Source organism: Cervus canadensis, chromosome 15 (assembly GCF_019320065.1).
Source record: "Cervus canadensis isolate Bull #8, Minnesota chromosome 15, ASM1932006v1, whole genome shotgun sequence".
In the NCBI taxonomy this organism is placed as follows: Eukaryota; Metazoa; Chordata; class Mammalia; order Artiodactyla; family Cervidae; genus Cervus; species Cervus canadensis.
In genome coordinates, this window is record NC_057400.1 from 57,269,121 (window position 1) to 57,292,987 (window position 23,867).

Consider the following 23,867-nt stretch of genomic DNA (forward strand, 5'->3'; position numbering starts at 1 on the left):
GATATACTAAATAAAGGAAAATCCTTCTAGACCTAGGCTGAGCCCGATCTGATAGGGTACACTTAAAAACAGTTCTGGGATGGAAAGAGGCGTGGATAAACACATAGCTACATGATAAAGTATTACAACACTGGGTGCAGGCTTCTAAGTGATGGGCATAATGATGTTTACTGCACAGTTCCTTCAACTCTTCTGTATATTTGAAACTTCTCAAAACACAATTTAAAAGTAGTTTTGAATGGTAGGCATTCTGAAGGAGAAAAGCCACTTTTTAAGATTATACCTAATAAATTACTCTTCCGGCTTGCAAAGAAGGGCTCAAAAACACTTGAGCTCATAATAAAATAGCCAAGTACTGATTAAAGTTGTCAACTGTTTTTAAAAGCCAAAGTTATAGGAGGTTGGTCCAAAAAAGCAGAAGGCTAAAAATTCAGAGCATTTGCAAATATTTGAAGTCAAAATTTAGCAGAACAATGATCAAAAATAAAGTACCCATATCTCTATTTTGTCTTGCTAAATTAAATTCTTTCACCTTATTTCAACTTATATTTTCTCTATTAGCTGGCAGGTAGGTATGTGTATGTATGCAGAAACTGATTCATAATTTACACTGAAATAGTATTATATGTGGGCTTCCCAGGTAGAGCTAGTAGTAAAGAACCCACCTGCCAATTCAGGAGACTAAGAGACACTAACAGACTAAGAGACTAAGACCCAGGTTTGATCCCTGGGTCGGAAAGATGCCCTGGAGAAGGGCACAGAAACCCACTCCAATATTCTTGCCTGGAGAATCACATGGACAGAGAAGCCTGGCAGGCTACGATCTACAGGGTCACAAAGAGTTGGACACAACTAAAGGGACTCAGCATGCACAGTATTATATGTATTGTTGTTGTTTAGTTGCAAAGTCACGTCCGACTCTTTGTGACCCCATGAATGGTAGCCCACCAGGCTCCGCCGTCTATGGGATTTCCCAGGCAAGAATACAGGAATGGGTTGCTATTTCCTTCTCCAGGGGATCTTCCCGACCCCGGGATCAAACCTGGGTATCTTGCACTGGCAGGTGGATTCCTGACCGCTGAGCCACCATACCTATACAAAAATGAAAGAGAGAAAGAGAACGTTTAAATAGTGTAGGCTATTTTGCCCTCTACTGTACTTGTTTGCACACCCAGAGTGAAAACACAGGAGACATGAGTGAAACCGCTGGTCCCTTAGCCTCCGTTACCCAGTGCCTCGTATAGTATGAACATCCTGGGAGGCTGAGTGTGACCCTAGTATATACCGGTGTGCACTTTCTTATCACAGACCTAACCACAAGCCAACTGTGTCTTCTGGAACTTAGTCTCCATGACATGTTCTAATTCTGGATGAAAACCTAGCATGTTACAAAAAAAATAGTTCATCTAAGTCTCTAATTCTTACTTAGGCATTTTTCAAGGATAATTTTGACTATCAGTAATTTTTGCATTACATTCCATACTTTAGAATCTCACCTCGGGTGAGATGCAACTACACACTATTCTATTCATTTGAACTATGAAGAGCTCTGGCTTGCTGTCAGGAACTGTGGATTCTAACCCCAGCTCTACTGTTAATTGACTGTGTAATCCTGGGCAAGTGACTAACTTCTGAGTCTCAATTCCCTCAATTAGAAAATAAGGCAGTTGGTTCAGATGGTCTCTAAGTTCCCTCAGCACTTTTAACCACCTATGAAACCATGAATATTTTTTTGATAATTTGCCAGTTATATATTTACCCAGTGTTGTTTACCTAAAAAGCAGTTCGCAATCTAATGGGGAATAATACAAATTAGCAGTCAGCAGCTCAGAGAATTAGCAAGGTTATTTAGTACTTCCATTGTGAGGTCTGATAACTTTCCTTTCCAGAAAGCAAAAACAAAAAAGTTGAAAATTTTTACCTGGAGACCTCTATTACCCTAATATTGGAAAAACATTCAGCAACAGAATCATTACATTATAGACCAATATTGGAAGCAGATGGGATTAAAGTCAGCTGTTCTAAAACACCATTTTAACCCTGTATTCTGCAAAGTGGTTTAAAATTAAATAATTTATTATGTCAATAATTCAAGTACAGGAAAAAGATATAAAGAATTGTCTGCTCTGACTAAAATGTTTAAAATGCACTATCTGAAGCTTATCAGCATTATTTAAGAGATAACTATTCCTTTTACCACCTCTACATTCTACAAACACACATAAAAAATCTGCCCTCATTACTGCAATGGTTTGCAACTCTGACTGCATATAAGAATTGTCTGGGAAACTTAAAAGAATTTTTTTTCTGATAAGCAGGATTCCCAGGAACAACTGAAGCAGACTCTCTGGAGGTGGATGCTCAGGCATAAAAATTTTGAAAAAAATCTCCAGATGAGTCTAATGTGCAGTCCGACTTCAGCCCCCAAATATCACATGTGGGAAGGGAAGGGGGAGGGGTTTGTCTGTTGCTGTTGTAGTGATGGGTAGGCTCAAGCATATACAAAGGGTTAAGGTTTGTCTTCACCCAAGAAATACAAAAATTAAAAATCCAACCTCTTTGGATTAAAATATAAACATTTCTGCATTTTTAAAAATGTTTTTAACTCCAAACAGCCTTCATCCAATATATTAAAAACACAGATATATTTATATCTATATAGTTACATCTAAAGAAAGTGAAAGTGAAGTCGCTCAGTCGTGTCTGACTCTTTGCAACCCCATGTCCATGGGATTCTCCAGGTAAAAATCCTGGAGTGGGTTGCCATTTCCTTCCCGACACAGGGATCGAACCCAGGTCTCCCACACTGCAGGCAGACTCTTTATTGTCTGAGCCACCAGAGGCTCAGCTATATCTAAATGGTTTCCTAAATACAAGATTCACTTTTCTAAGTTTTCTCAAATTACATGGTACATAGACAGACGCTCAATCTCTGGATTCCTTAAAAGGTGACAGCACACACATTTTAGAAATCTGTTATCATTCAGGGTATCAGAAACATAAAATGTCTTTATTTCATCTGCTATGGCATTACATACTATTGATTCTCGTGTTTTGACTATAATTTCACTGATAATAAAAGCAAATAAGACAACAAACTATAGTTTAACAATGGCAGGAATCATTAGTAAATAAATGAAAACATACTGAAATTTAAGAAAAGACACCTTTAGAGTCACCTTGGAATGCTGAGTAGGTAGTCTAAGGTGACACTCAGCTCATCCATATTTGTCTGTTCTAGGCATAATGGAATTGTCAGAATGAGGCCACTTCGTCTGTCCTTTCCTCCTATTAAAGAAAAAAAATATGTAAATTTAACATGTAAGAGATACTGAAGCACTAAATGAATAATATATACTTGAGTTCAAAGTTACAAAAACAATTTCAAGGTTAAGACATAAGTAAAAAACTATATAATGGCTGTTTATTTTATATATTATAAATGTTTATAGTAGTGCAGTAAAATTATACAAACTTTAGAAAAAAATGAGAGGAAAAAAATGCACCCATGAAGTCTTCACTTAAACATAGCAATTACCGTTTTGCTTAATTTCTTCCATTCAATCTACTCATGATTGTAATCAATTCATCAAACACCTGTTGTGTGCCCAGCACAGTAAGTATTTACAAGTAAGACAAAATAAATTTCTAATCAACCTAGGAAGAAAAATTTTAAGTCATAAGAAATAATAGTATGAAATATGACAGCTTGCTAGGCTGTGCTGTACAAAATATAAAATATTATAAATAGGGATTTAGAAATTGGAGAACACAAAAGCCGTAATAAATGTATAATGGTTCATAGAAAAGTTAAAAACTTAAGAAAAATGGATAGAATTTATAGACCTAGCCAAAAGAGCATTCTGTGACAGGAATGATCTGAGGTAACTCACAAAGGTCACATAGGATTCTCTGTTCATGAGGCAATAAAGGGAAAGCGCTGTCCAGCTGAGAGGAGTGTATAGGACCTGCATATAGAAGCCTGAAAGCCAGGAAGTGGAGTGTATGTGCATTTCACAGACATTCAAGTCCTCATTGATTTTCCATAAACACGGAAATATAACTAGTACTTTATATACACACAGCTTCCTTCAAAGCTCCCCACATGACTGGTTTTCACACTGAAGTCCATCTTTTAACCCAACCGACATTTATAGCAATTTTAGAAATGTAAAAACCAGTAAATACTAAAGGAAACAATTTTATATGATCTCTTTCACTAAAAACTGAAAGAAGTGAAATGAAAAAAAATAATGATTCCTATGAATAAAGTGTAGTGTTAGTCACTCAGTCATGTCTGACTCTTTGTAACCCCGTGAGCTGTAGTCTGCCAGGCTCCTCTGACCATGGCATTCTCCAGCAAGAATACTGGAGTGGGCTGCCATTTCCTTCTCCATCCTATGAATAACATGGATACAATTTACGAAGTAAAAGCATAAATGATCTTTTATCAGGTTAACCATATAAATTACTGATATTCAAGCACTTTGTTTAATCTCAATAAATGGCAATTTCAAACGGTTAACTTAGTAGATAATCAGTAGTGCCTTACTGCAAATGTTTTTTGTTTACAAGTTTTTTTTTTCTTTTTTTTTTTTAAAGAACTGCACCCATAGTTTTCAAACTATTCTCTGAAGGACTAAGTTGGTTTGAAAATTTTTTCTCTATTATTCAAAAAGCTTGAATATTACTGACCGAAATAATTAACAGTCAGTAGAGAAAGTCACTTCATGGGAAACAGTGGAAACAGTGTCAGACTTTATTTTTGGGGGCTCCAAAATAACTGCAGATGGTGACTGCAGTCATGAAATTAAAAGACATTTACTCCTTGGAAGGAAAGTTATGACCAACCTGGATAGCATATTAAAAAGCACAGACATTATTTTACCAACAAAGGTCCATCTTGTCAAGGCTATGGTTTTTCCAGTGGTCATGTATGGATGTGAGTTGGACAGTGAAGAAAGCTGAGCACTGAAGAATTGATGCTTTTGAACTGTGGTGTTGGAGAAGACTCTCGAGAGTCCCTTGGACTGCAAGGAGATCCAACCAGTCCATCCTGAAGGAGATCAGTCCTGGGTGTTCATTGGAAGGACTGATGCTGAAGCTGAAACTCCAATACTTTGGCCAGCTCATGCGAGCAGTTGACTCATTGGAAAAGACCCTGATGCTGGGAGGGATTGGGGACAGGAGGAGAAGGGGACAGAGGATGAGATGGCTGGATGGCATCACCGACTCGATGGACATGAGTGTGAGTGGGCTCCGGGAGTTGGTGATGGACAGGGAGGCCTGGCGTGCTGCTGTTCATGGGGTCACAAAGAGTCGGACACAACTGAGCAACTGAAGTGAGTGAGTGAGTGAGAGAAAGTCAAGAGGGATTGGGTTCAGAAAAGTTTCATCTGCTCCTCAAAAACCACTAAGCTTTATCCTTACATTAAACCAAATCTACAAAAAGGTTCATATCTGAAGTGTAGCACTCTAAACCACTGTGAAATTGCCTGCAGACGACAGGTCTAACATTTAGCACTACATTTAACCTTATGCCCTCAGCTTTCACTACAGGACAATAAAATAATCACCAGTGTAAATGCAAAAGAAGGCACATGCCAAGAAGAAAAATCCTTTCAAGTTGGGTATGGTAACCAGGGTCAAATGCTGCAGAGACAAATGTAATAAGAATGCAAAAATATCACTGATAAAGTTTTTTTTTTTCTGCAACAATATGGGCAAATAAGCATTTTTTTAAATTGAAGTATAGTTGATGTACAGTGTTTTAGACACACAGCCAAGTGATTTAGTTATACACATATATATCTATTCTCTTTCAGATTATTTTCCCTTATAGGTTATTTTAAAATATTGAATATAGTTCTTTGGGCTACACAGGAGGAGCTTGTGGTTTATGTATTTCATATATAGTAGTGTGTATCTCTTAATTCCAAATGTCAAACTTATCCTTCCCCTTTCCCTTTTGGTAACTGCAAATTTGTTTTTTACATCTGTGGGTCTATTTTTACATCTGTGGGTCTATTCTATTTTCATACACTGATGAGAGAAAAGAAATAACAATTGAAACAATATTCTTAAAGGGCAATCTGACAAGATGTAACACAAATTTAAATGTAAATTCTCTTTAACACTTCCATTAGGAGGAATTCATACTGCTGATCTTGCACAAGACTCACAAACTGTTAAGAATGCTTCCTATACCACCACTCATCTCATAAAAAAATAGAGAAAACATTTAAGTGTCAACTGATAAGGGAGAAAGTTTATTTTTTTTAAAAAAAAGAAACAACCTTGGCCTGGTACACTGGGAAGACCCAGAGGAATCGGGTGGAGAGGGAGGTGGGAGGGGGGATCGGGATGGGGAATAAGTGTAAATCTATGGCTGATTCATATCAATGTATGACAAAACCCACTGAAATGTTGTGAAGTAATTAGCCTCCAACTAATAAAAAAATTAAAAAAAAAAAAAAGAAACACATATTAGAGAAGCAATATTACTAATGAAATTCAAAATCTTTGTCCTTTATAACGTACATTAGAAAAACATGCCAATCACAGAGATACAATATACATTGAAAAAGGACACAGTAGTCTCAATATCAAGACAATTCTGATAGAACCTAAAGAGAATAAGACAGAAAAAACAAAATAAAATAATTTAACTGATCTTCAACAGGTGGGCCACAGTGCCTATTCTAAAGCAGGTGCAAATTTACTCAATGATCCAAAATTCCATAAAGTTGCTACACCCAGCGTTACCACTGCTTTCGCACTAGTAAAACATCTCAACGCTTCTCTTTGTCTCTTCTTAGTTGATGCAGCCTTTGGGTTAATAACTGAAGGTAAATTCAAGCCTGTATAAACCAAGTTCAAGTAGTAAAAACAGAAAACCATGTAACTTATATTTCATAACTCTTCTTCCTAGAAAGATGGAAGACAAAAGCTAGGACAGAGGATATCACAAAAATAAATTACTCTATATTTCAGAAACAGTAAGTTAGATGCTGGGTAGTCAATTATTCTCAGCCTGTATTAATTATTTCATTTTTCATACGAGAAGTGAGACATCATGATATCTACCTTAGAGAGGTCATTTTAATCAAATTACAGAAGAGAATAAAAACTGGCCTGCCAAGCACCAAAAGTGACATAGTTGGCTTTCACTGCTATCCATTCTGAGTAAAAGGTGTCTCAGAAATACCTTTAAAACAGAACTTTCATAGAAAAAGGAAATGGATTTCTGCTTTATCAAAGAAAAAAGATTACATAAGTTTATACATCAAATACTTCCAATTTTAAGAAGAAACATACCTGAAAGAAAGGCTAGTTTTTTCTTCAAAATGGGTAATATTACTGAGGCCTCCATTTTACTCCAGTAAACTTCCTCCAGTAAATTTTCCTCTCTGAAAACACAGAAAGTTAAATGTCAACTGCATAGTATTAATTACTCCATGAAATATATCCAGGCATACATTTTTATTATGCTTCACTTTATTGTACTTTTTTTTTTTTTTTTTTTTTTTTTTACAAATTGAAGGCTTGTGGTAACCCTGTATTAAGCAAGTCTATTGATGCCATTTTTTCACAAGTATTTGCATATTTCCTGATTGCTGTGTCACATTTTGGTAATTCCTGCAACATTTCAAAGTTGCTCACTATTACTAAAGTTTCTCGCTATTACTATTATTTCTCACTATTACTAATTTATAATGGTGGTCTGTGATCAGTGATCTTTGATGGTATCACACCAGAAATATTACAATTCACTGAAGGCTCGGATGATGTTCAGCCGTTTTCAGCAATAAAATATTTTTAATTAAGGTACAATTGTTTTTCTGGACATGTTACTGCACACTTCACAGACTATAATATTGCGTAAAGGTAACTTTTATAAGTACCGGAAAACCAAAACATTACTTACTCAGCAAATACTTGCTATAAACCTATTCCATTTCAAGCTCTGTGCTTTCAGCTAAAGCAAAAAACTCAAGTCACAGCCTTATCCTAAAAAAAGTAGTCTTTTGAAAAGAAATCCGAGATTATTTGGAGAAAGAAATGTAGTCTTAACACTTGTCAGATAATGACTATTTAAGCATGACTACTTAAAAGAAGTGTATTATTTTACAGTTTTTGCATATACAACTAAACAAACAAACAAAAAATCACTACTATTGGCACCTGCCCACAAAAGAAAACATGTTGTCAAAGAAACATGATATGTTCTCTTCAAGTTTTACCCTTGAATATTTGTTTGCAATTTGGTCATTCATTTTTGTTCTACATCAGCTCAGGCTAACATACAAACAGTAGAAAGAATGAGGGGAAAGTTGATGTTTTACATTTTTAACCTAAAATAGCAGCACTTCATGTTTCTAGATCAGTATCTTGATCTGATGAGTCTTTTCTTCAGCTCTACAAGAAGCAGACAGCTCAGGCTCATGTCTAAGCTCCTTTCTCTTGTGATCAGCTTGTCAAAGATCAGATGTGAACATTGGATAACAATGATTATGAATGCTAACATTTAGCAAGCGATTATTACAAGGCACACACTGTTCTGATTTACTTGTGTTAACTTGATTATTCCTCACAACATTTCCATAAAGTAAGTACTATTATTAATCCCATTTTACAGAAAAGTAAACTGGAGTTGAGAGAAGTTAAACGTGGCCCACCATCTCAAACCTAGTAAGTTGAGATGTTAGGACTTACACCCTGGGAATCTGGTTCCCATAACACTGTTCCCATATCACACCATCAGCTTACCAATCAAACAGGCCTGAAAACACCCAGTGACACTCGGCCAAGTGAACAAGATGGGAGTCCAACTTTTGTATCATCAGTGAAAATGTCAACATGGTGAAAGGGCATTATTAAGACACACTAAAAACTATCATTAAAATAATATTGAACTCACAGACACCATGAAACCTAGGAAAAAAGAGAACTGCTGATCGAGGCTGTCAGAGGGATGCTCCCACAAAGGAATTTCAAACATGAGGGAGTAATGAAGATGCAGGAGCAACTCAGTCATAGAAGTATCAATAGAACTGGCTTCCTAACCAGACTTTTCCTATGGTATAAGCACAGACAACTTCTCAACTTCCTTTGGGTCCTTCCTACTTTTCTGAGCCTCATAAATTCTGTGAGTTATACAACATTCTCCTAATGAATCCATTTCTGCTTAAGTTACCAGAGCAGACTTCTCTTTTAGTCAATGGAGAAACCTGACCAGTACAGGAAGCAAAACTGCAATTCAGAGTCTGGTAGGTCATATATGCAATCACTCAATGCCACTGACTGCTCTTTGTGGGCGCCCCCCCCCCGCCATTCTGCTGTTACTTATTCTGAATGAACACTGACGTTTTAAGCCTTGTCACAATCAGCTCAGTTCAGTCGCTCAGTCATGTCCGACTCTTTGCAACCCCATGGACTGCAGCACGCCAGGCCTCCCTGTCCATCACCAACTCCCGGAGTCTACCCAAACCCATGCCCATCGAGTCAGTGATGCCATCCAGCCACCTCATCCTCTGTCGTCCCCTTCTCCTCCTGCCCCCAATCCCTCCCAGCATCAGGGTCTTTTCCAATGAGTCAACTGCTCGCATGAGCTGGCCAAAGTATTGGAGTTTCAGTTTCAGCATCAGTCCTTCCAATGAACACCCAGGACTGATCTCTTTTAGGATGGACTGGTTGGATCTCCTTGCAGTCCAAGGGACTCTCAAGAGTCTTCTCCAACACCATAGCTCAAAAGCATCAATTTTTCGGCGCTCAGCTTTCTTCAGAGTCCAACTCTCACATCCATACATGACCACTGGAAAAACCATAGCCTTGACTAGACAGACCTTTGTCGACAAAGTAATGTGTGTGCTTTTTAATATGCTATCTAGGTTGGTCATAACTTTCCTTGCAAGGAGTGAGCGTCTTTTAATTTCATGGCTGCAATCACCATCTGCAGTGATTTTGGAGACTTTAGACACTGTTTCCACTGTCTCCCCATCTATTTCCCATGAGGTGATGGGACCAGATGCCATGATCTTAGTTTTCTGAATGTTGTCACAATAAAGCCCAACAAATCAGGGCTTCCCTGGTGGCTCAGTGGAAAAGAATCTGCCTGTCAATGCAGGGGACACGGGCTCAATACTTGGTCCAGGAAGACCCCACATGCCATGGGACAACTACGCCCGTGCCCCACAGCTCAGGAGCCAGCATTCCAGAACCCATGAGCCACAACTACTGAGCCCACATGCCTAAAGTCTGTTTTCCACAACAAGCAAAACCACTGCACTGGGAAGCCCGCCTGCAACAACTAGAGAGGGGGCCCCACTCACCCCAACTGGAGAACGCCCACACACAGCAACAGAGACCCAGCACAGCCATAATAAATAAATGCACCCTAAAAACAACAACTAATCAGTGCCTTAAAAAAAAAGAAAAGCTGGAATTCTTCAGGCATAAGAAATAATAGCTGAAGGTGACCCTTTGAGTAACATCTGTGTTATGTGAGCTTTGCAAGTCAGGTTATCAATTTTATGCCAACAAGTGCCAAATTTTTCACCACTGTGTTCTCCACATACTTAAAGCACAAAAGGGAGATGGTTCAATCTCTGGTATAGATTTATCTTGGAAAACTATAATATCCAGAAGCAATAGTACATTTCATCACTCTCCTGAGACATAGATGCTGTATCCAAACTTTCCATGACTTCACAAAACCACCTCAGCATGGCAAAATACTGATTTTTGTTTAATCCAAAAGCCTTTTTCTTTAAAGAACATCTTGAAAGTGATAAAAAAGTAATCTAAAGTAATGAGAAATGTGGGTTTTGGATGTGTGGGCCAAGATCAAACTGATGAATAAAATGTGAAGCAGTCAGAGATGAAAGCGGTAACGTTTACTTTTTACATTTTCCTCCCTTCTCGAGTCTCCTTTCCACCAATCTCTTTCATTGTTATCATAAAAGAGGTGGGTAATGAAAAGTCATGATTACTGTACTACTAGTTCCAGTTAAATCTAGTTTTACAGAAGTCATTTAAGATTTTTCAAGTCCATCAAGCACAGTCATCAGAAACAAACAAACAAAAAACAAATCTGCCTATTTATAGTTATCTTATATATAGTTCATATAATAGTTAACGTATTGAGTTGGCCAAAAAGATCGTTCAGGTTATTCCGCAAGACATCTTCACAGCCAACGCAACACAAAACAAAATAAAGAGAAAATCCTGCAAAATTTCACTATCTACTGCTATCATCACAATAAGTGTTAAATATGGGGTATCTGCTCATACTTTTCTCCAGTAGGTAGATCCAGATCACTGATTTTTCACTAGAAACTTATTGAACCTAAACATACCTGAGTGAAATATTTCTTGAACAAGGAATGAAGTCAATGACAGGCATATACCCGATATGAGTTAATGGAAAGTGGCAAGGAAAATAAATTTTTAAAAATAACTTGCCAAGTGAAGCAGGCTAAAAAAAATAGCAGAAAATTCAACAATTCACAACGTGCTTAACACAAACATGTCATATTTCATATATGGTATTTAAAACAATCCAGATAAATTAAGTCACAATTTATTATTCATAAAATAAGCAGAAAGCCAGTTTATAGCAGGTGAGATGCCTTGGAGACTGGTGAATATATAGGAAAATGTGCAACCATGACTGCATGCTGCCACCAACCAAAAGCAAGAAACATTGAAGTAAATTCTCATTCCTGGGTGCAAAATAAATCCTATCTGAAAACAGAGCCCGTCTACAGTTAGAGATGAGAAATTCTGAGAAATTCTGAAAAATATAGAGAGACTAGGTTTCAATGGAAATTTGTATCTGTCTTCTAGTTTGAACATCTTAAAATCTTGAAGAGGTTAAAAAAAAAAATAGGAAAGCTGGGGCAACTAAGTAGTTAAACTGATATTTTGCCTCCCCAAGAAGAGACCAAGTCCCATTTATCTTTATATTTATTTACTCATTCATTCACTCACTTAACAAATCTACAATAAGCATCTACTAGATTGAATCAAAGCAAGATGCTCTGGATATCCTTGGCATTCATAATATATTTCATTGATGCATGGATAAATCAACGAACAAAAGAACAAACAGTAATTTACAAACAGTAAATTTACGAACAGTAAAGTGAAACACACACCCTAGGAGTCCTAACATCATCACAACTACTTGACCATCAACACCTCGTGGTATGATCACAGATCACATGTGCATACTTCTCCTTCAAAGCAGCTCCTTCCAGCTTCTTCTACTGGGACCGTTTCCCAGGGATCCAGCAGCTACATAACCACCAGATGCTGGAGAAAGGCAGGTCTATGATGATGGTAAGGGGGACCACAATGGGTTCTACCAATGGGCAGCCGTTAGAGGGCAGCAGAGGATGTGTAAAGCAGCAGGAAAAGAGAATTTCGGGGCTTTTAATCAAGACTGTGCAAATTACACTTCATAAGACTGTAATTGATGATATGAATGGGTGCACTGGAACTCCTCTTTCACTGAGTATAAATCAACCAGTTTATTTGGAAAATTTAGTTATTCTTCGAAGAGCATTTTTAACAACCACTGAAAACCCATTAGGATAGCCGAAGGCTAACTAAATCTTCTCTAATGAGTCTACATCATGTAGACACATAATGGCAATGAACAAAATCAGAATGCAGGCTCGCTCCCTTAGCCTTCTATTTCCAGAGGAAATACTACAGTTGTCCTTAAATTCAGATTACAAATACTTTCAACTATTGTTACAAAGCAAGAGCAACCTTAGATGAGAACAAATAAGCACACCATAGAGGTACTAAGTATTACCTAGCTGGGCACATCACCCTACATATCCATATGAAAAATTATGCAGAAAAAAACATTACTCAACTTTGCAAAAATATATCAATAAAGCAGATCAACAGTTAAAAACACATGTCATTTTTGTTACTGTAGGTGCCAATGTATGATTATTAATCTGGGTTTACAATAACATTGACAATTCTGAAAAAAAAAAAAAAACCCAAGCCTTTTAGATAGACTTCAAATGAAAATGATAAAATGCTTAACTTTCACAACAATACAGATCTATCCAAAACAGTAATTCTTCTAAATAAAACTGAAACCTGAAGTATCCTCGTTTGACAGCATTTTTACAGAAGGGTCAGGACTTAGTTTATTCTGTGAGGGAGGGAGAAAAGAAGAAAGGGATGAAGGAAAGAGAGAAAGTTCCAGGTTTTCTATGAAAACATAACCTACTTTGAAAGATAAGAAAACTCTACAGTAAAGGTCCAATGGGACTTGAAAAGTCCTACACTGTATTTAAATGTCAAAAATTTTAAAGCTAATGGTAACGATAGCCTGCCACTTAAAAACTCTTTTCAAAAACAATACAAGCAAGTACCCCTATATCACCCTTGCTGCCCCTTCTCCTCAGGAGTCAGACGCGAGTATGCACAAAGGGAACTCAGTTCATTAAGGACTTCCTCACCTCTTGAGCTAGTCTACCAAGTCCTTACTGTAAACCTTCATTTTTTGAAGGTTCAACTTCAGAAAGTCCTTTATTGTATGACTTTTTCAAATTTTTGGCTTTTCCTATCTGTGTTAATTCATAAGTAAATCCTTCCTCGCCAAAACTGGGGCAGCAAAAGGAATACTGCTTTAGAGAAGTGAATGAGGCTGATGGAATTCCAGTAAAGACATTTCTGGCATCCCCAGCTCTACCCCATGGCTAGAGAGTCTCGGCTCTCTGAAGTGAACTCTCTTCACCACAGCTTTTGAACCTGAGTATCACACTGAGCTCCAAGAAGCCTGGGCCGCTTCCTTCCCCAGGGCAACGGGTGTGTCCGCTGGGTTCACTGCTGCGGAACAGGGCTGTCTCAGTCATCAGGGGAAGCATGTGCTAACAGACTCATGATCTTATTTCTAGATCCCAACCTCTCTTTATCTGCTGTAGGTGTCTCCTCCTTTCCTCTTTATCTCAAAATTTCTCTGGATCATCACTAAATCTGTTCTCTACTGACCTTTATCCTAGAAAGAAGTGTTCCTACTCTATATTCAGCAAAGACATACATACCACCTTTCATTGCGATAATCTCAGGCTAAATCTAATTCAGACATATAATCGTCTAACCGATTGAACAAAAGTATCATTAGGTTCCTAATTTTTGTTTATATAATGGAAAACATTTGGTACATATCAAACAGCACACTGGAAAAAAGTTAAAAATGTATAATAGTACAAAAGAAAAGTTAAAAAAATGTAAGTTAACTAAAGATATGGAAAACTGTTCACAAAATGGAAATTATTATGGCATTACCCAAGTAGAAAGAAGCCAATGGAATATATGAAAGTTATTTTCCATCAGACAAAAAGTCCATTAAAAAAAAACAACAATGTATGTTACAATGTATTTTTGAGGCAAAAACACAAAAACAATACTGAACATACTGTAAATCCCTTAACGTGTTCAGTAACTAAACAGTCACATCACAATTATACATGCAGCCAATACAAGACATACGGAAAACTATGTACAATATGAGCACCTCTTTTTCCCTCAGAAGGCCTGCTAGCAACACTAGGTATCTTTCCCAAGCAAAGTCCTCCCCACTGCACACCCTTCTGCCATGGGGCTCTGTCCTGGGGAGCTGTTCTCCCAGAAAGGCAGTTTGGTGCAGCGGTAAACATCATGGCCTAGGCCTCCTTGACTAGGAGGCAGCCACTTACTAGCTAGGTGGTTTGGACAATTACTTTACTTTTCTTTTATGGGCACAGTCACTGAATCTAACTCACCAGACCCAGGATTAGGTGAGCTAATACAAGTGCAGTGTTTAGTATACTCTAGAATGGTAAGCACTCAATGGCATCTATTTTTAACAGTTCAATTTTCCTTCCTCCATCAGCTACTATTCAGCTTTCTACCACTGATTCTCTACAGAGGCCACAGTCAAAGCATTCCCACTGAGGCCTTCTTGGTACAACACACTAAAACGGGCACAAACATATCACAAGTAGCTTAATACATCTTGGCATTTTTTTTCAAGTTTCAAGAATATAATTTCCCTCTCAAAACAACATAACTGTATGCACTGCAGGTAGATTCTTTACCATCTGAGCCACCAGGGAAGCCATAATTACATTACTATCCCCATTTTTTCTGATGAGAAGACTGAGGCACAGAGAAATTAAGTAATTTGTCCAAGGTCAGACAAACACTAATAGATTCAAAACCAGTGATTAGAACCACAGAGGACATCTACTTCAACTTTTTCACCTTACTGATACGGAAACTGTCTTAGTGCATGCGGGCTGTCATAATAGAAATAGCATAGATTCAATGGCTTATAAACAACAGAAATATATTTTTCAGTTTCGTTCAGGCTGCTAAAACAAAAATAGCATAAAGTGGGTGCTTATAAATAAATTTATCTCCCATGGTTCTGGAGTCTGAGAAGTCCAAGATCAAGGCACAGACAGATCCAGTGTCTGATGAGGGCCCCTTCCTGGTTCTTGGGGGGCCATCCTCTACGTCCTTACTTGGTAGGAGGGCAAGGGAGCTCCCTGGGGTTTCTCTTAGAAGTGTACTAATCACCTCCTAAGGCCCACCCAAATACTATCACACTGGCAATTAGTTTTCAACATATGAATTTTGGGGAGGATACAAAGATTCAATCTAGAGCAGAAACTGAGATCTATAAACACAGATTTACTGTTCTAACACTGAACAGCATGTTGAGTAATAACATGAAACCCAAACTCCTAAAACCCTGCACAGAGCTTCTCTCCACTATACTGTCACATAATAAAATCAAAATTGAAAACACATGAATTGACAGAGAACCACTATTTCTACATATGTGAATAGTTTCTTAAAATAAATGTCCCCACAAAAACTTACTCACAAATGTTCACAGCAGTATTATTCATAACACTAAAGACATGAAAACAACTCAAATGTCCATCAATTCTGAATGAATAAAATATGGTACATCCATACTATAGAACATTAGTCAGCAATTAAAAAAGGATCGAAACATAGATACATGATACAACATGGATGAACCATAAAACATTATGCTAAAAAAAAAAATTATGCTAAGTCAAAGAAGCCAGACACAAAAGGTCACAAACTGCATGATTCCATTTTTATGAAAAACCCAAAATAAGCAAATCCATAGAAACAAAGCAAATTAATGGCTGCCTGGATCTGGGTTAGGTATGGGGAATGATTGGTAATGGGCAAAGGATTCTTTTTTGGGGTGATGGAAATGTGAAATCAAATTGCAGTGATGATTCTATAACTATTAACGTATTACTGACCAGAAATGTATTACTACATCTTTTGTTACCCAAACGTTATTGACCACAGACATTTCAATATTCACTTTCATAACAAATCACCAGCCGCAGGCATTAGTTTCTGCAAAAATCCCCTAGCCAAAAATGTGTTAAAGAATCACTGAATTGCAGCCTTAGAATGGGTGAATTTTGGGACCATAAATTTTACTTTAATAAAGCTATCAAAAAATAATTTAAAAAACAGAACTGAACATTTTATAAATCAGGAAAATCTGGATGAAAGTGATGTGCACTTCAACTATTAAAAAATAAAAACTAAAAATATGTAAGCAATTTGTTCCAGGAAGTCTATAAACTGAACTGTTTATGCTGAACAATTTATCCCCAACTTACACTGTAATTAGAATACCCTGCTATGAAAGAACTTCAGCTACAAAGACAAATTTCTTTCAACACTGTACATTCTGGATGGTGTAAAATAAGAAGAAAAGATTAAATGGATTAAATAGAGGGAAGAAAGGAGAGTGTAAGCAATAATACTGATACCACTTTTGCTTTACAGGTGCCCCAACTACCACCGTAAGTAAACTGGCACTACGAAAGGTCATTCAGATCGGCTTTTTACTTTTAACCTACGGGGAGATTCATAAATAATGGTCTCTTGGACTTCCCTGGCGGCGCAGTGGATAAGAATCCGCCTGCCAGTGCAGGGAACACAGGTTCAATCCCTGGTCCGGGAGGATCCCTCACACTACGAAGCAACCGAGTCCCTCTGCCACAACTACCGAGCCTGTGCTCACCAGCCCACGAGCCACGATGCTGCAAGTACCGGAGCCCGTGCGCCTACAGCCTCCGCTCTGCAACACGAGAAGCCGCAGCAGTGAGAAGCCTGAGCACTGCAATGAACAGTAGCGCCTGTTCACCGCTACTGGAGAAAGCAATGAAGATGTAGTGTAATCAAAATAAACAAATAAACAAAATTTTAAAAATAAAGAATGGTCTCTTGGGGTATCTCAAAGCTTTCATACAAATATACATAAAAACATCCAAGATTTGAGTAAAGATTAAATACTTGTTTCTTTCAACAGTATCATATGTCCTAAAACAAATCATCTGCTTTTGAGAAAAGCGTAAAATATGCCTCTGAATTAAAATAATACTAAGACTTTTCAGCATCCCATAAAAATCAGAGGCTTAGAGGATCGCTGAATGAAAATCACCTTAAAACATAACCTGCACTTGAAAGGTGGAATGTGAAATTAGTTATCTGTATATTTCCTTATGCATGCTCTGTCATGTCCAACTCTCTGCAACCCCATGGACTGCAGTCTGCCAGGTTCCTCTGTCCATGGGGCTCTACAGGCAAAAATACTGGCGTGGGTTGCCATTACTACTCCAGGGGATCTTCCCAACCCAGGGATTGAACCCGTAACTCCTGCATCTCCTTCACTGGCAGGCAGATTCTTTACCACTGAGCCACCTGGGAAGCCTAGGTATGTAAGGTACATTTCCTTATACCTCCAAATAAAATAACAATGACTAGCATTATTGAAAAATGTTCTATATGTAATAATAAAACAATATTCTAGTCACTTCATCTTCACTGCTTCATTTATAACTCACAACTCTGAGACTAGGATTACTGTTATTTCCACTTAACAGCTAAGGAAACTAAGGCTAAGTGAGATGAAGAGAGCTTAACCAGCCCAAGCTCATGCAGTTGAAAAGCAGCAAAACTGGCATTTAAACCTAACGCTGAATCCAAGGCCTAAGTGCCATTACTTCTCATGCTCTTGTTTAACACAGTGACCTATATTACGATATGAATAAGGAGGGTCTTCAACATGTCTCAAATAGAACTGCTCATTTTTTTTAGATGTAATGACAGTGAGTTTATGTTTATTAGAAACAGTACCTTATCTTTTGTTGATGACACTTTAACACTTACAAACAAAATATGTCTGGGATTTGCATCCATGATGGGGAGGGGGAATATACATGGAGTAGGATTGGTCACATTGATAACTGTTGATAGTCAACAGATAACGGGTAGACAGTGGTTCATTTTACTACTCGCTCTGCTCTTGCATCTTTGAAAATGTCCAAGATAAAATTAACAAAACTAAGTCTTTAAACATACCAATACTGTAAAAGAGGAAGTCACAATCCTTAACAACATTTTTACATTTAGCAATATTTTCCTTATTTCAAAACCAAGAGACAGGAAACAGGCTACCCATAATTTTTAAAATTTTTCACATATTCACCATCATATCCTAAAGTTCTTTATGTAGAAAGATCTGAGTATTTGGTCTCCAACTAAGACTGTTGAGGAGGAAGAGACCAATTCTGACACATGCAATAACCAGAAGATAAAAAGAAGAAGGCAGGCAGGCAGATGCCTACTTTCAGCACTGTGTCGGCACTGCAGACTTCTTTCCTGCCCCTTTACATCCGTCTCACTTTGTGACTGGAAGCATTTTTTCAGAAGTCTTCCTCTCACTGTATCATACTCTTTTATAATTAATTAAATTATTAAGAAAAGCAAAATTTATGTCCACAATAGGCATTCACTGTGATGGATGAACAGAACGGCTCAGAAGACAGGAAGAGCTCTTAGGTGGAGACTCAATTAAGTACCATGTTGCTTGACTCAGAAAAGAATGAGAGTCCAAAGGTTTTGCATACAACACATTAACACATAAGAGCATGTTTCAAATTTAATAACAACTTGTTTTACCTATACAGCCAGTAGAGCCAAAAAACTTACTCTGAAATCTCAAGTAGGTGTTAGCTCAGTCGTTTGAATGTGTCTACTTGTTTGCCCAGGACAAAGCCTGGCACATGACCAATGCACAATAAATATTCGTTGAATAAACTCCCTTCTTATAATCCTGCCAGCTTTCTCATTTAGGTGTCACTGGGCAGAATAATTAGGAAGAAGGAGAAGAAGCAAGGGAAAAACAAGTTTTAATAATTTTATCTGACAAAGCACTATGAACAGAGCACGCATTTACTCTGTAGAGAATATTAAATTACATAGTTCAGGGACCTTTACTGAAACATCTTGGGGCCTGGCCCATCGGGATCATGAATGAAGAGAGGCATTTTATAAAGCCTTCTTTATGCTGAGCCAACCCTTAATTTTGGCTTTTAGAAATGGCTTGTTTAACTTTACTACATTTATAGTCCAAGTGAGTTTTCATTATCTATTTTCAACACTTGGGAAAAGCCACTATTTAACATGAGCACTTTTTCATTTTCGGAAGTAGTATCTCCACTTTAATTACAGCATTCATCATCAGCCCTCCTCCACCTCACTTTCTCCCTTTAACATCTATAAAATACTTCCCAGTTCCTAGTTCTTGCAATATTTAAATGGCTCCTGACTCGGCACCCACATCTCACCTGGCAGATCATCTGATCTGTAGAACCCACGAAACAACCCCAGAAGAAACTTCAGACTCCTCTGGATAGCCAAAAAAGAAGCTTTTGACAGCAAGTATTTCTAATAATTGAAACAATATCATCTTTGCCATCAACTAATACTATATTCTGGAAGGGAGATAATGGCAACAGCAATTAGAAAGAATACTATTTTTCTGTTGGGACACACAACATACAAAATTAAATTTTCTAAAGTGAGAAGCTATATCAATTATTTACTTTACAGAAAAAAGATGTAAGTTTAAAAGGGCTTTCTTGAACTGGCCCCTGCTTCTAGCACAAAGTTAGGTAGGAGGCAACAAGGCAGCCACTTCCCATTTTTAATGACTTCTGCACTGTGTGTGTGGGGGCCCTGAAAACAAGCGGAGGCAGCAGGGTATCGTGAGGAAGAACTAGCGTCAGACCGAGCTGGGATCAAATCCTACCTCTGCTCCTTACCAGCTGTGTGACCTTCAGCAGGTGGCTCCACCACTCACCCTGGCTTCAGACCTCGAGAGGGCCCAGCTGCCATTCTGGGTAGGGCGAAACCCCACCATTCTTTCAATAAATGCCTTTACAGCTTACATTCATTACAATGGCTTCAATCCTTAAACTACAGGGACTAAAACTAAGACAATCACCCTCCTGAACTCCTCCTAAGAGCCTCCCCACTCCCAGGAATCTCCCTTGACATCCATCGATCGAACACCGAGGCAAACGGAGGGACAGACAATCCTTCCCCTACAAGAGGAGATAAAGACAGAGGGGGAAAGTGCGCTTTGCGACAGTAACAGAGGGAGTATTCTTAAATCAGTGTTCTCATAAGTCCCTAAGACATCAGCCTTGCTCACAGAAATGCAGACCATGAGGAATCTTCATCAATATAAAACTAAATCAGAACAATTATGCTGATGAAAAATACATCTCCAAATCAATAACAAAGCAAAAAACATTAATAAACACTCCAGGCTCAACTGTATCTCCTTAAACACGAATTTGATATACAACAACAACAACAAAACCCAGTTTGGATCATAAATTTAAAGCTGAAAAACAGAATGAACAAAAGCTAACAGAAATGAAAAAAAAAGGTGAAGAAGATAAAATTCTATCAGAATTGAAGATCAAATTACAAGGTGCTCAAGAATAAATACAAATAAAACCTATAAAAGGCATTGAAGAAAACAGTAAAAGCAGCAAGAGGATGAAAATGACATGATGAAGTAAAAAATAGAACGCTTTTGAAGTGAAAGATAGACAAGATATAATTATGTGTAACTAGAGTACCAATAGAAGAAAAACAAAACATTAGAATATTTAAAACTACAATCCAAATGAAAGTGTCTCAGAAACAAAAGGCCCAACTATATATATTAAAAGAATCCAGCAGGTAGAAGACTGACCTGCTACAACAAACTCCAAGACTTCAATCACAATGAAACTATTATCTGTAAAAATAAAAGGGAAAATGAAACCAGGAATTTCAAACAAAAGGATCAAATGACTTATAACTGCAAGAAAATTAAGCCTGGTATCAGATTTCTAAAAAAAATGACATAAAGAACAAGGCCACATTTGTAAGCAAGGAAACAAAGTGGGAACCAAGCTGTCCTTCCAGGATCAAGGCTACAGAAAAACAACTTTAAATATGTAAGAACTCAGGGAAATTGTGTTCACAAGCTCTTCTTTAAAAATCTACTAAAAATTGAGGCAGATCTAACCAGTAGGTGAGTGGGAAACTTCAAAGACTGATAGTGAGGATTTAACAAATTTAACTGTAAACCTAAGTGCAAAAACAAATCTGCAGTTAGGTTTGAAAGCAAAGTAGGTATGATTCAACTAAAAACATGGGACAAGAGGAAAAAAAGAAAAGCACAGAATAAACTCATTGATTATTGAAACAGCAGTAAGGTAAGGATCAAAGCACACCATTAAAAACTAAAATAAAGGACAGTAGAAAGTTAAACATGAAAACAAGGAAGAGGCTATTTTTAAAAGGTGTCAGTACACAAGTAGCTACTATAACAAAAACAAAAAAATCCAAAATGTCCAAAGAAATTTTTAAAACGGAAATGCAAGTAAAGCACATCACAAAGAAACAAAGAAAATACAACAATGCATGTGAAACGCGCTCAGTGGTGTATGAGTCTTTGTGACCCCATGGAGTGTAGCCTGCCAGGCTCAATGCATACAGTAGTACATAACACGCAATGACAAAACTGAGATCGAATTCAACAATCATTAACATTAAATAATTGTTTAATACAGCTCCTAGAAAGGAACTAATGCTGTAAGCAAGAGATAACCTAAGAAAGGTGGGATAAAATAAGGGTGGAGGATTAAAAGGTACAAACTACTATGTATAAAATAAGCTACAAGGATATACTGTATAGCACAGAGACTATACCATTATTGCTTAAGAACCATAAATGGAATATAACCTTTAAAAATTGTGAATCACTGTTCTATATCTAAAATTTACATAATATTGTACTAAACTATACCTCAATTAAAAAAAAAAAAGATAACCTAAAACAAAGTAAATCAAAAAGACTAAAAATTAAAGAGAGAGGCCACGGCATATCAAAAAAAAAAAAAAAAAAGAAAAAAAAGAAAGAAAAAAAAAAGCAAAAGTAGTGATCCTGACACTGAAGAATTCAAGTCAAAAAAGCAGCTGAAACATGAAAAAAGAAACATCTAATGTTAGCAGCCATATTATACAATTAAAATACAAAATTAAGAATGCTTATGCATCAAATACCACAGCAACTACCTTCAAAGGCAAAAACTACAAGTAATGCAATAAAACTCAGAAAAACAACTTGAGTAATATGTAAAACTAACACTCATGAATTTAGCTGAGAATACAAACATCTGACATAACATAAAAAGATAAATCTTATATACTACACTTTGTTGTTGTTGTTGTTTAGTTGCTAAGCCATTTCTGACTCTTTGCAACTCCATGGACTGTATAGACCTGCAGGCTCCTCTGTCCCTGGGATTTCCCAAGCCAAGAATACTGCAGTGGGTTACCATTTCCTTCTCCAGGGGATCTTCCCAATCCAGGGATGGAACCCATGTCTCCTGCATTGGCAGGTAGATTCTTTACCACTGAGCCACCAGGAAAGCCCATCAAACTTTATACCTTGATAATAAACTCATCCTCAGGAGGATCTGAATAATGACCAAAAAAAGAGGGGGAGGGAATCATATACTCTTCTTAAAGAAATGAGGAAGAAATAATGCAAAGGCAGATCACAAGTCTAATAAAATCAAACATTACTTACAGAATCGAAAAACAAAAGGTCATTCCACTCCAAAAAATTTTAATTATCTACTATTAAAACCTTTGAGTGACACAGGAAAGTACAAACCAAAATTACAATTTTCTAAAAAATGATACATTTAATTCACTGAAAAGAGGAAAATCTATTACATTTAAAATAAACATTCACAATAATAAAAATAAATTCCTAATTCAATAAGAACAATAAACTAAAGCAAAACACAAGGATGGAAATAATAAAGATTAAAAAAGAATGAGGTAATTTCTAAATAAATCAAAACCTTAGACTTCTTTAAATTAAGGAAACAGAGTAAATACAGGGGGAAAAAGGAAAAAACATAAATATACAAAATAACTGGAATGATACACTTTCAACACGTTTTGCAAGATTTTTCATTTCAGTATTACTTGTTATGAGAAAATACAGTTAGAAATAACATGAACTTCCACAGTGTAAGAACACCTGAGTAAACAGTTGGTAAAGCCACACAACAGTCACACTTAAAAATGAATGGAGACCCCTATGAAATAATACAGATACCCAGTATAAGTGGAAAAATCAAAGTGCAAAAGAACAACTGCAGTGTGCTACTTTTTGTACAAAGAGAAAAGAAGAATATATACATGTAAATGCTCATCTTGTGCAAACACAAACTTAGACTAACTGCCTATGGGAAGGAAGGGAGAATGAGTAGAAAGGATGGGGCATTGGAAAAGGAGCAGAAGAGAATGGAGGGAAAACTAACACTTCCCTTTCTGTATAGTTCTAAATGCGTATAAGTTCTAAATTTGCATACTCAAATAACAAAATTAATAACAGTGACAGAAAAAAAAAAAAAAAACCCTAAAAGAGA

The 23,867-nt window shown here is 37.1% G+C and overlaps 1 protein-coding gene across 6 annotated transcripts in view; it reads right to left on the reverse strand.

Moving 5' to 3' along the window:
• SESTD1 (SEC14 and spectrin domain containing 1) overlaps positions 1–23,867 on the reverse strand; it is a 136,125-nt gene that overhangs the window by 80,496 nt on the left and 31,762 nt on the right. For 4 of the 6 annotated variants that reach the window (XM_043487737.1, XM_043487736.1, XM_043487739.1 and 1 more), the window contains exons 2-3: positions 7,318–7,409; positions 3,180–3,288 (exon numbers count right to left, since the gene is read on the reverse strand). In XM_043487737.1, the coding sequence (XP_043343672.1) occupies positions 3,180–3,288; positions 7,318–7,372 (164 nt within the window). In that variant the 5' untranslated portion in view covers positions 7,373–7,409. Of the gene's footprint in view, positions 1–3,167; positions 3,289–7,317; positions 7,410–23,867 lie in introns of those variants that run through there. The other 2 variants (XM_043487741.1, XM_043487742.1) reach the window with 2 other exon arrangements.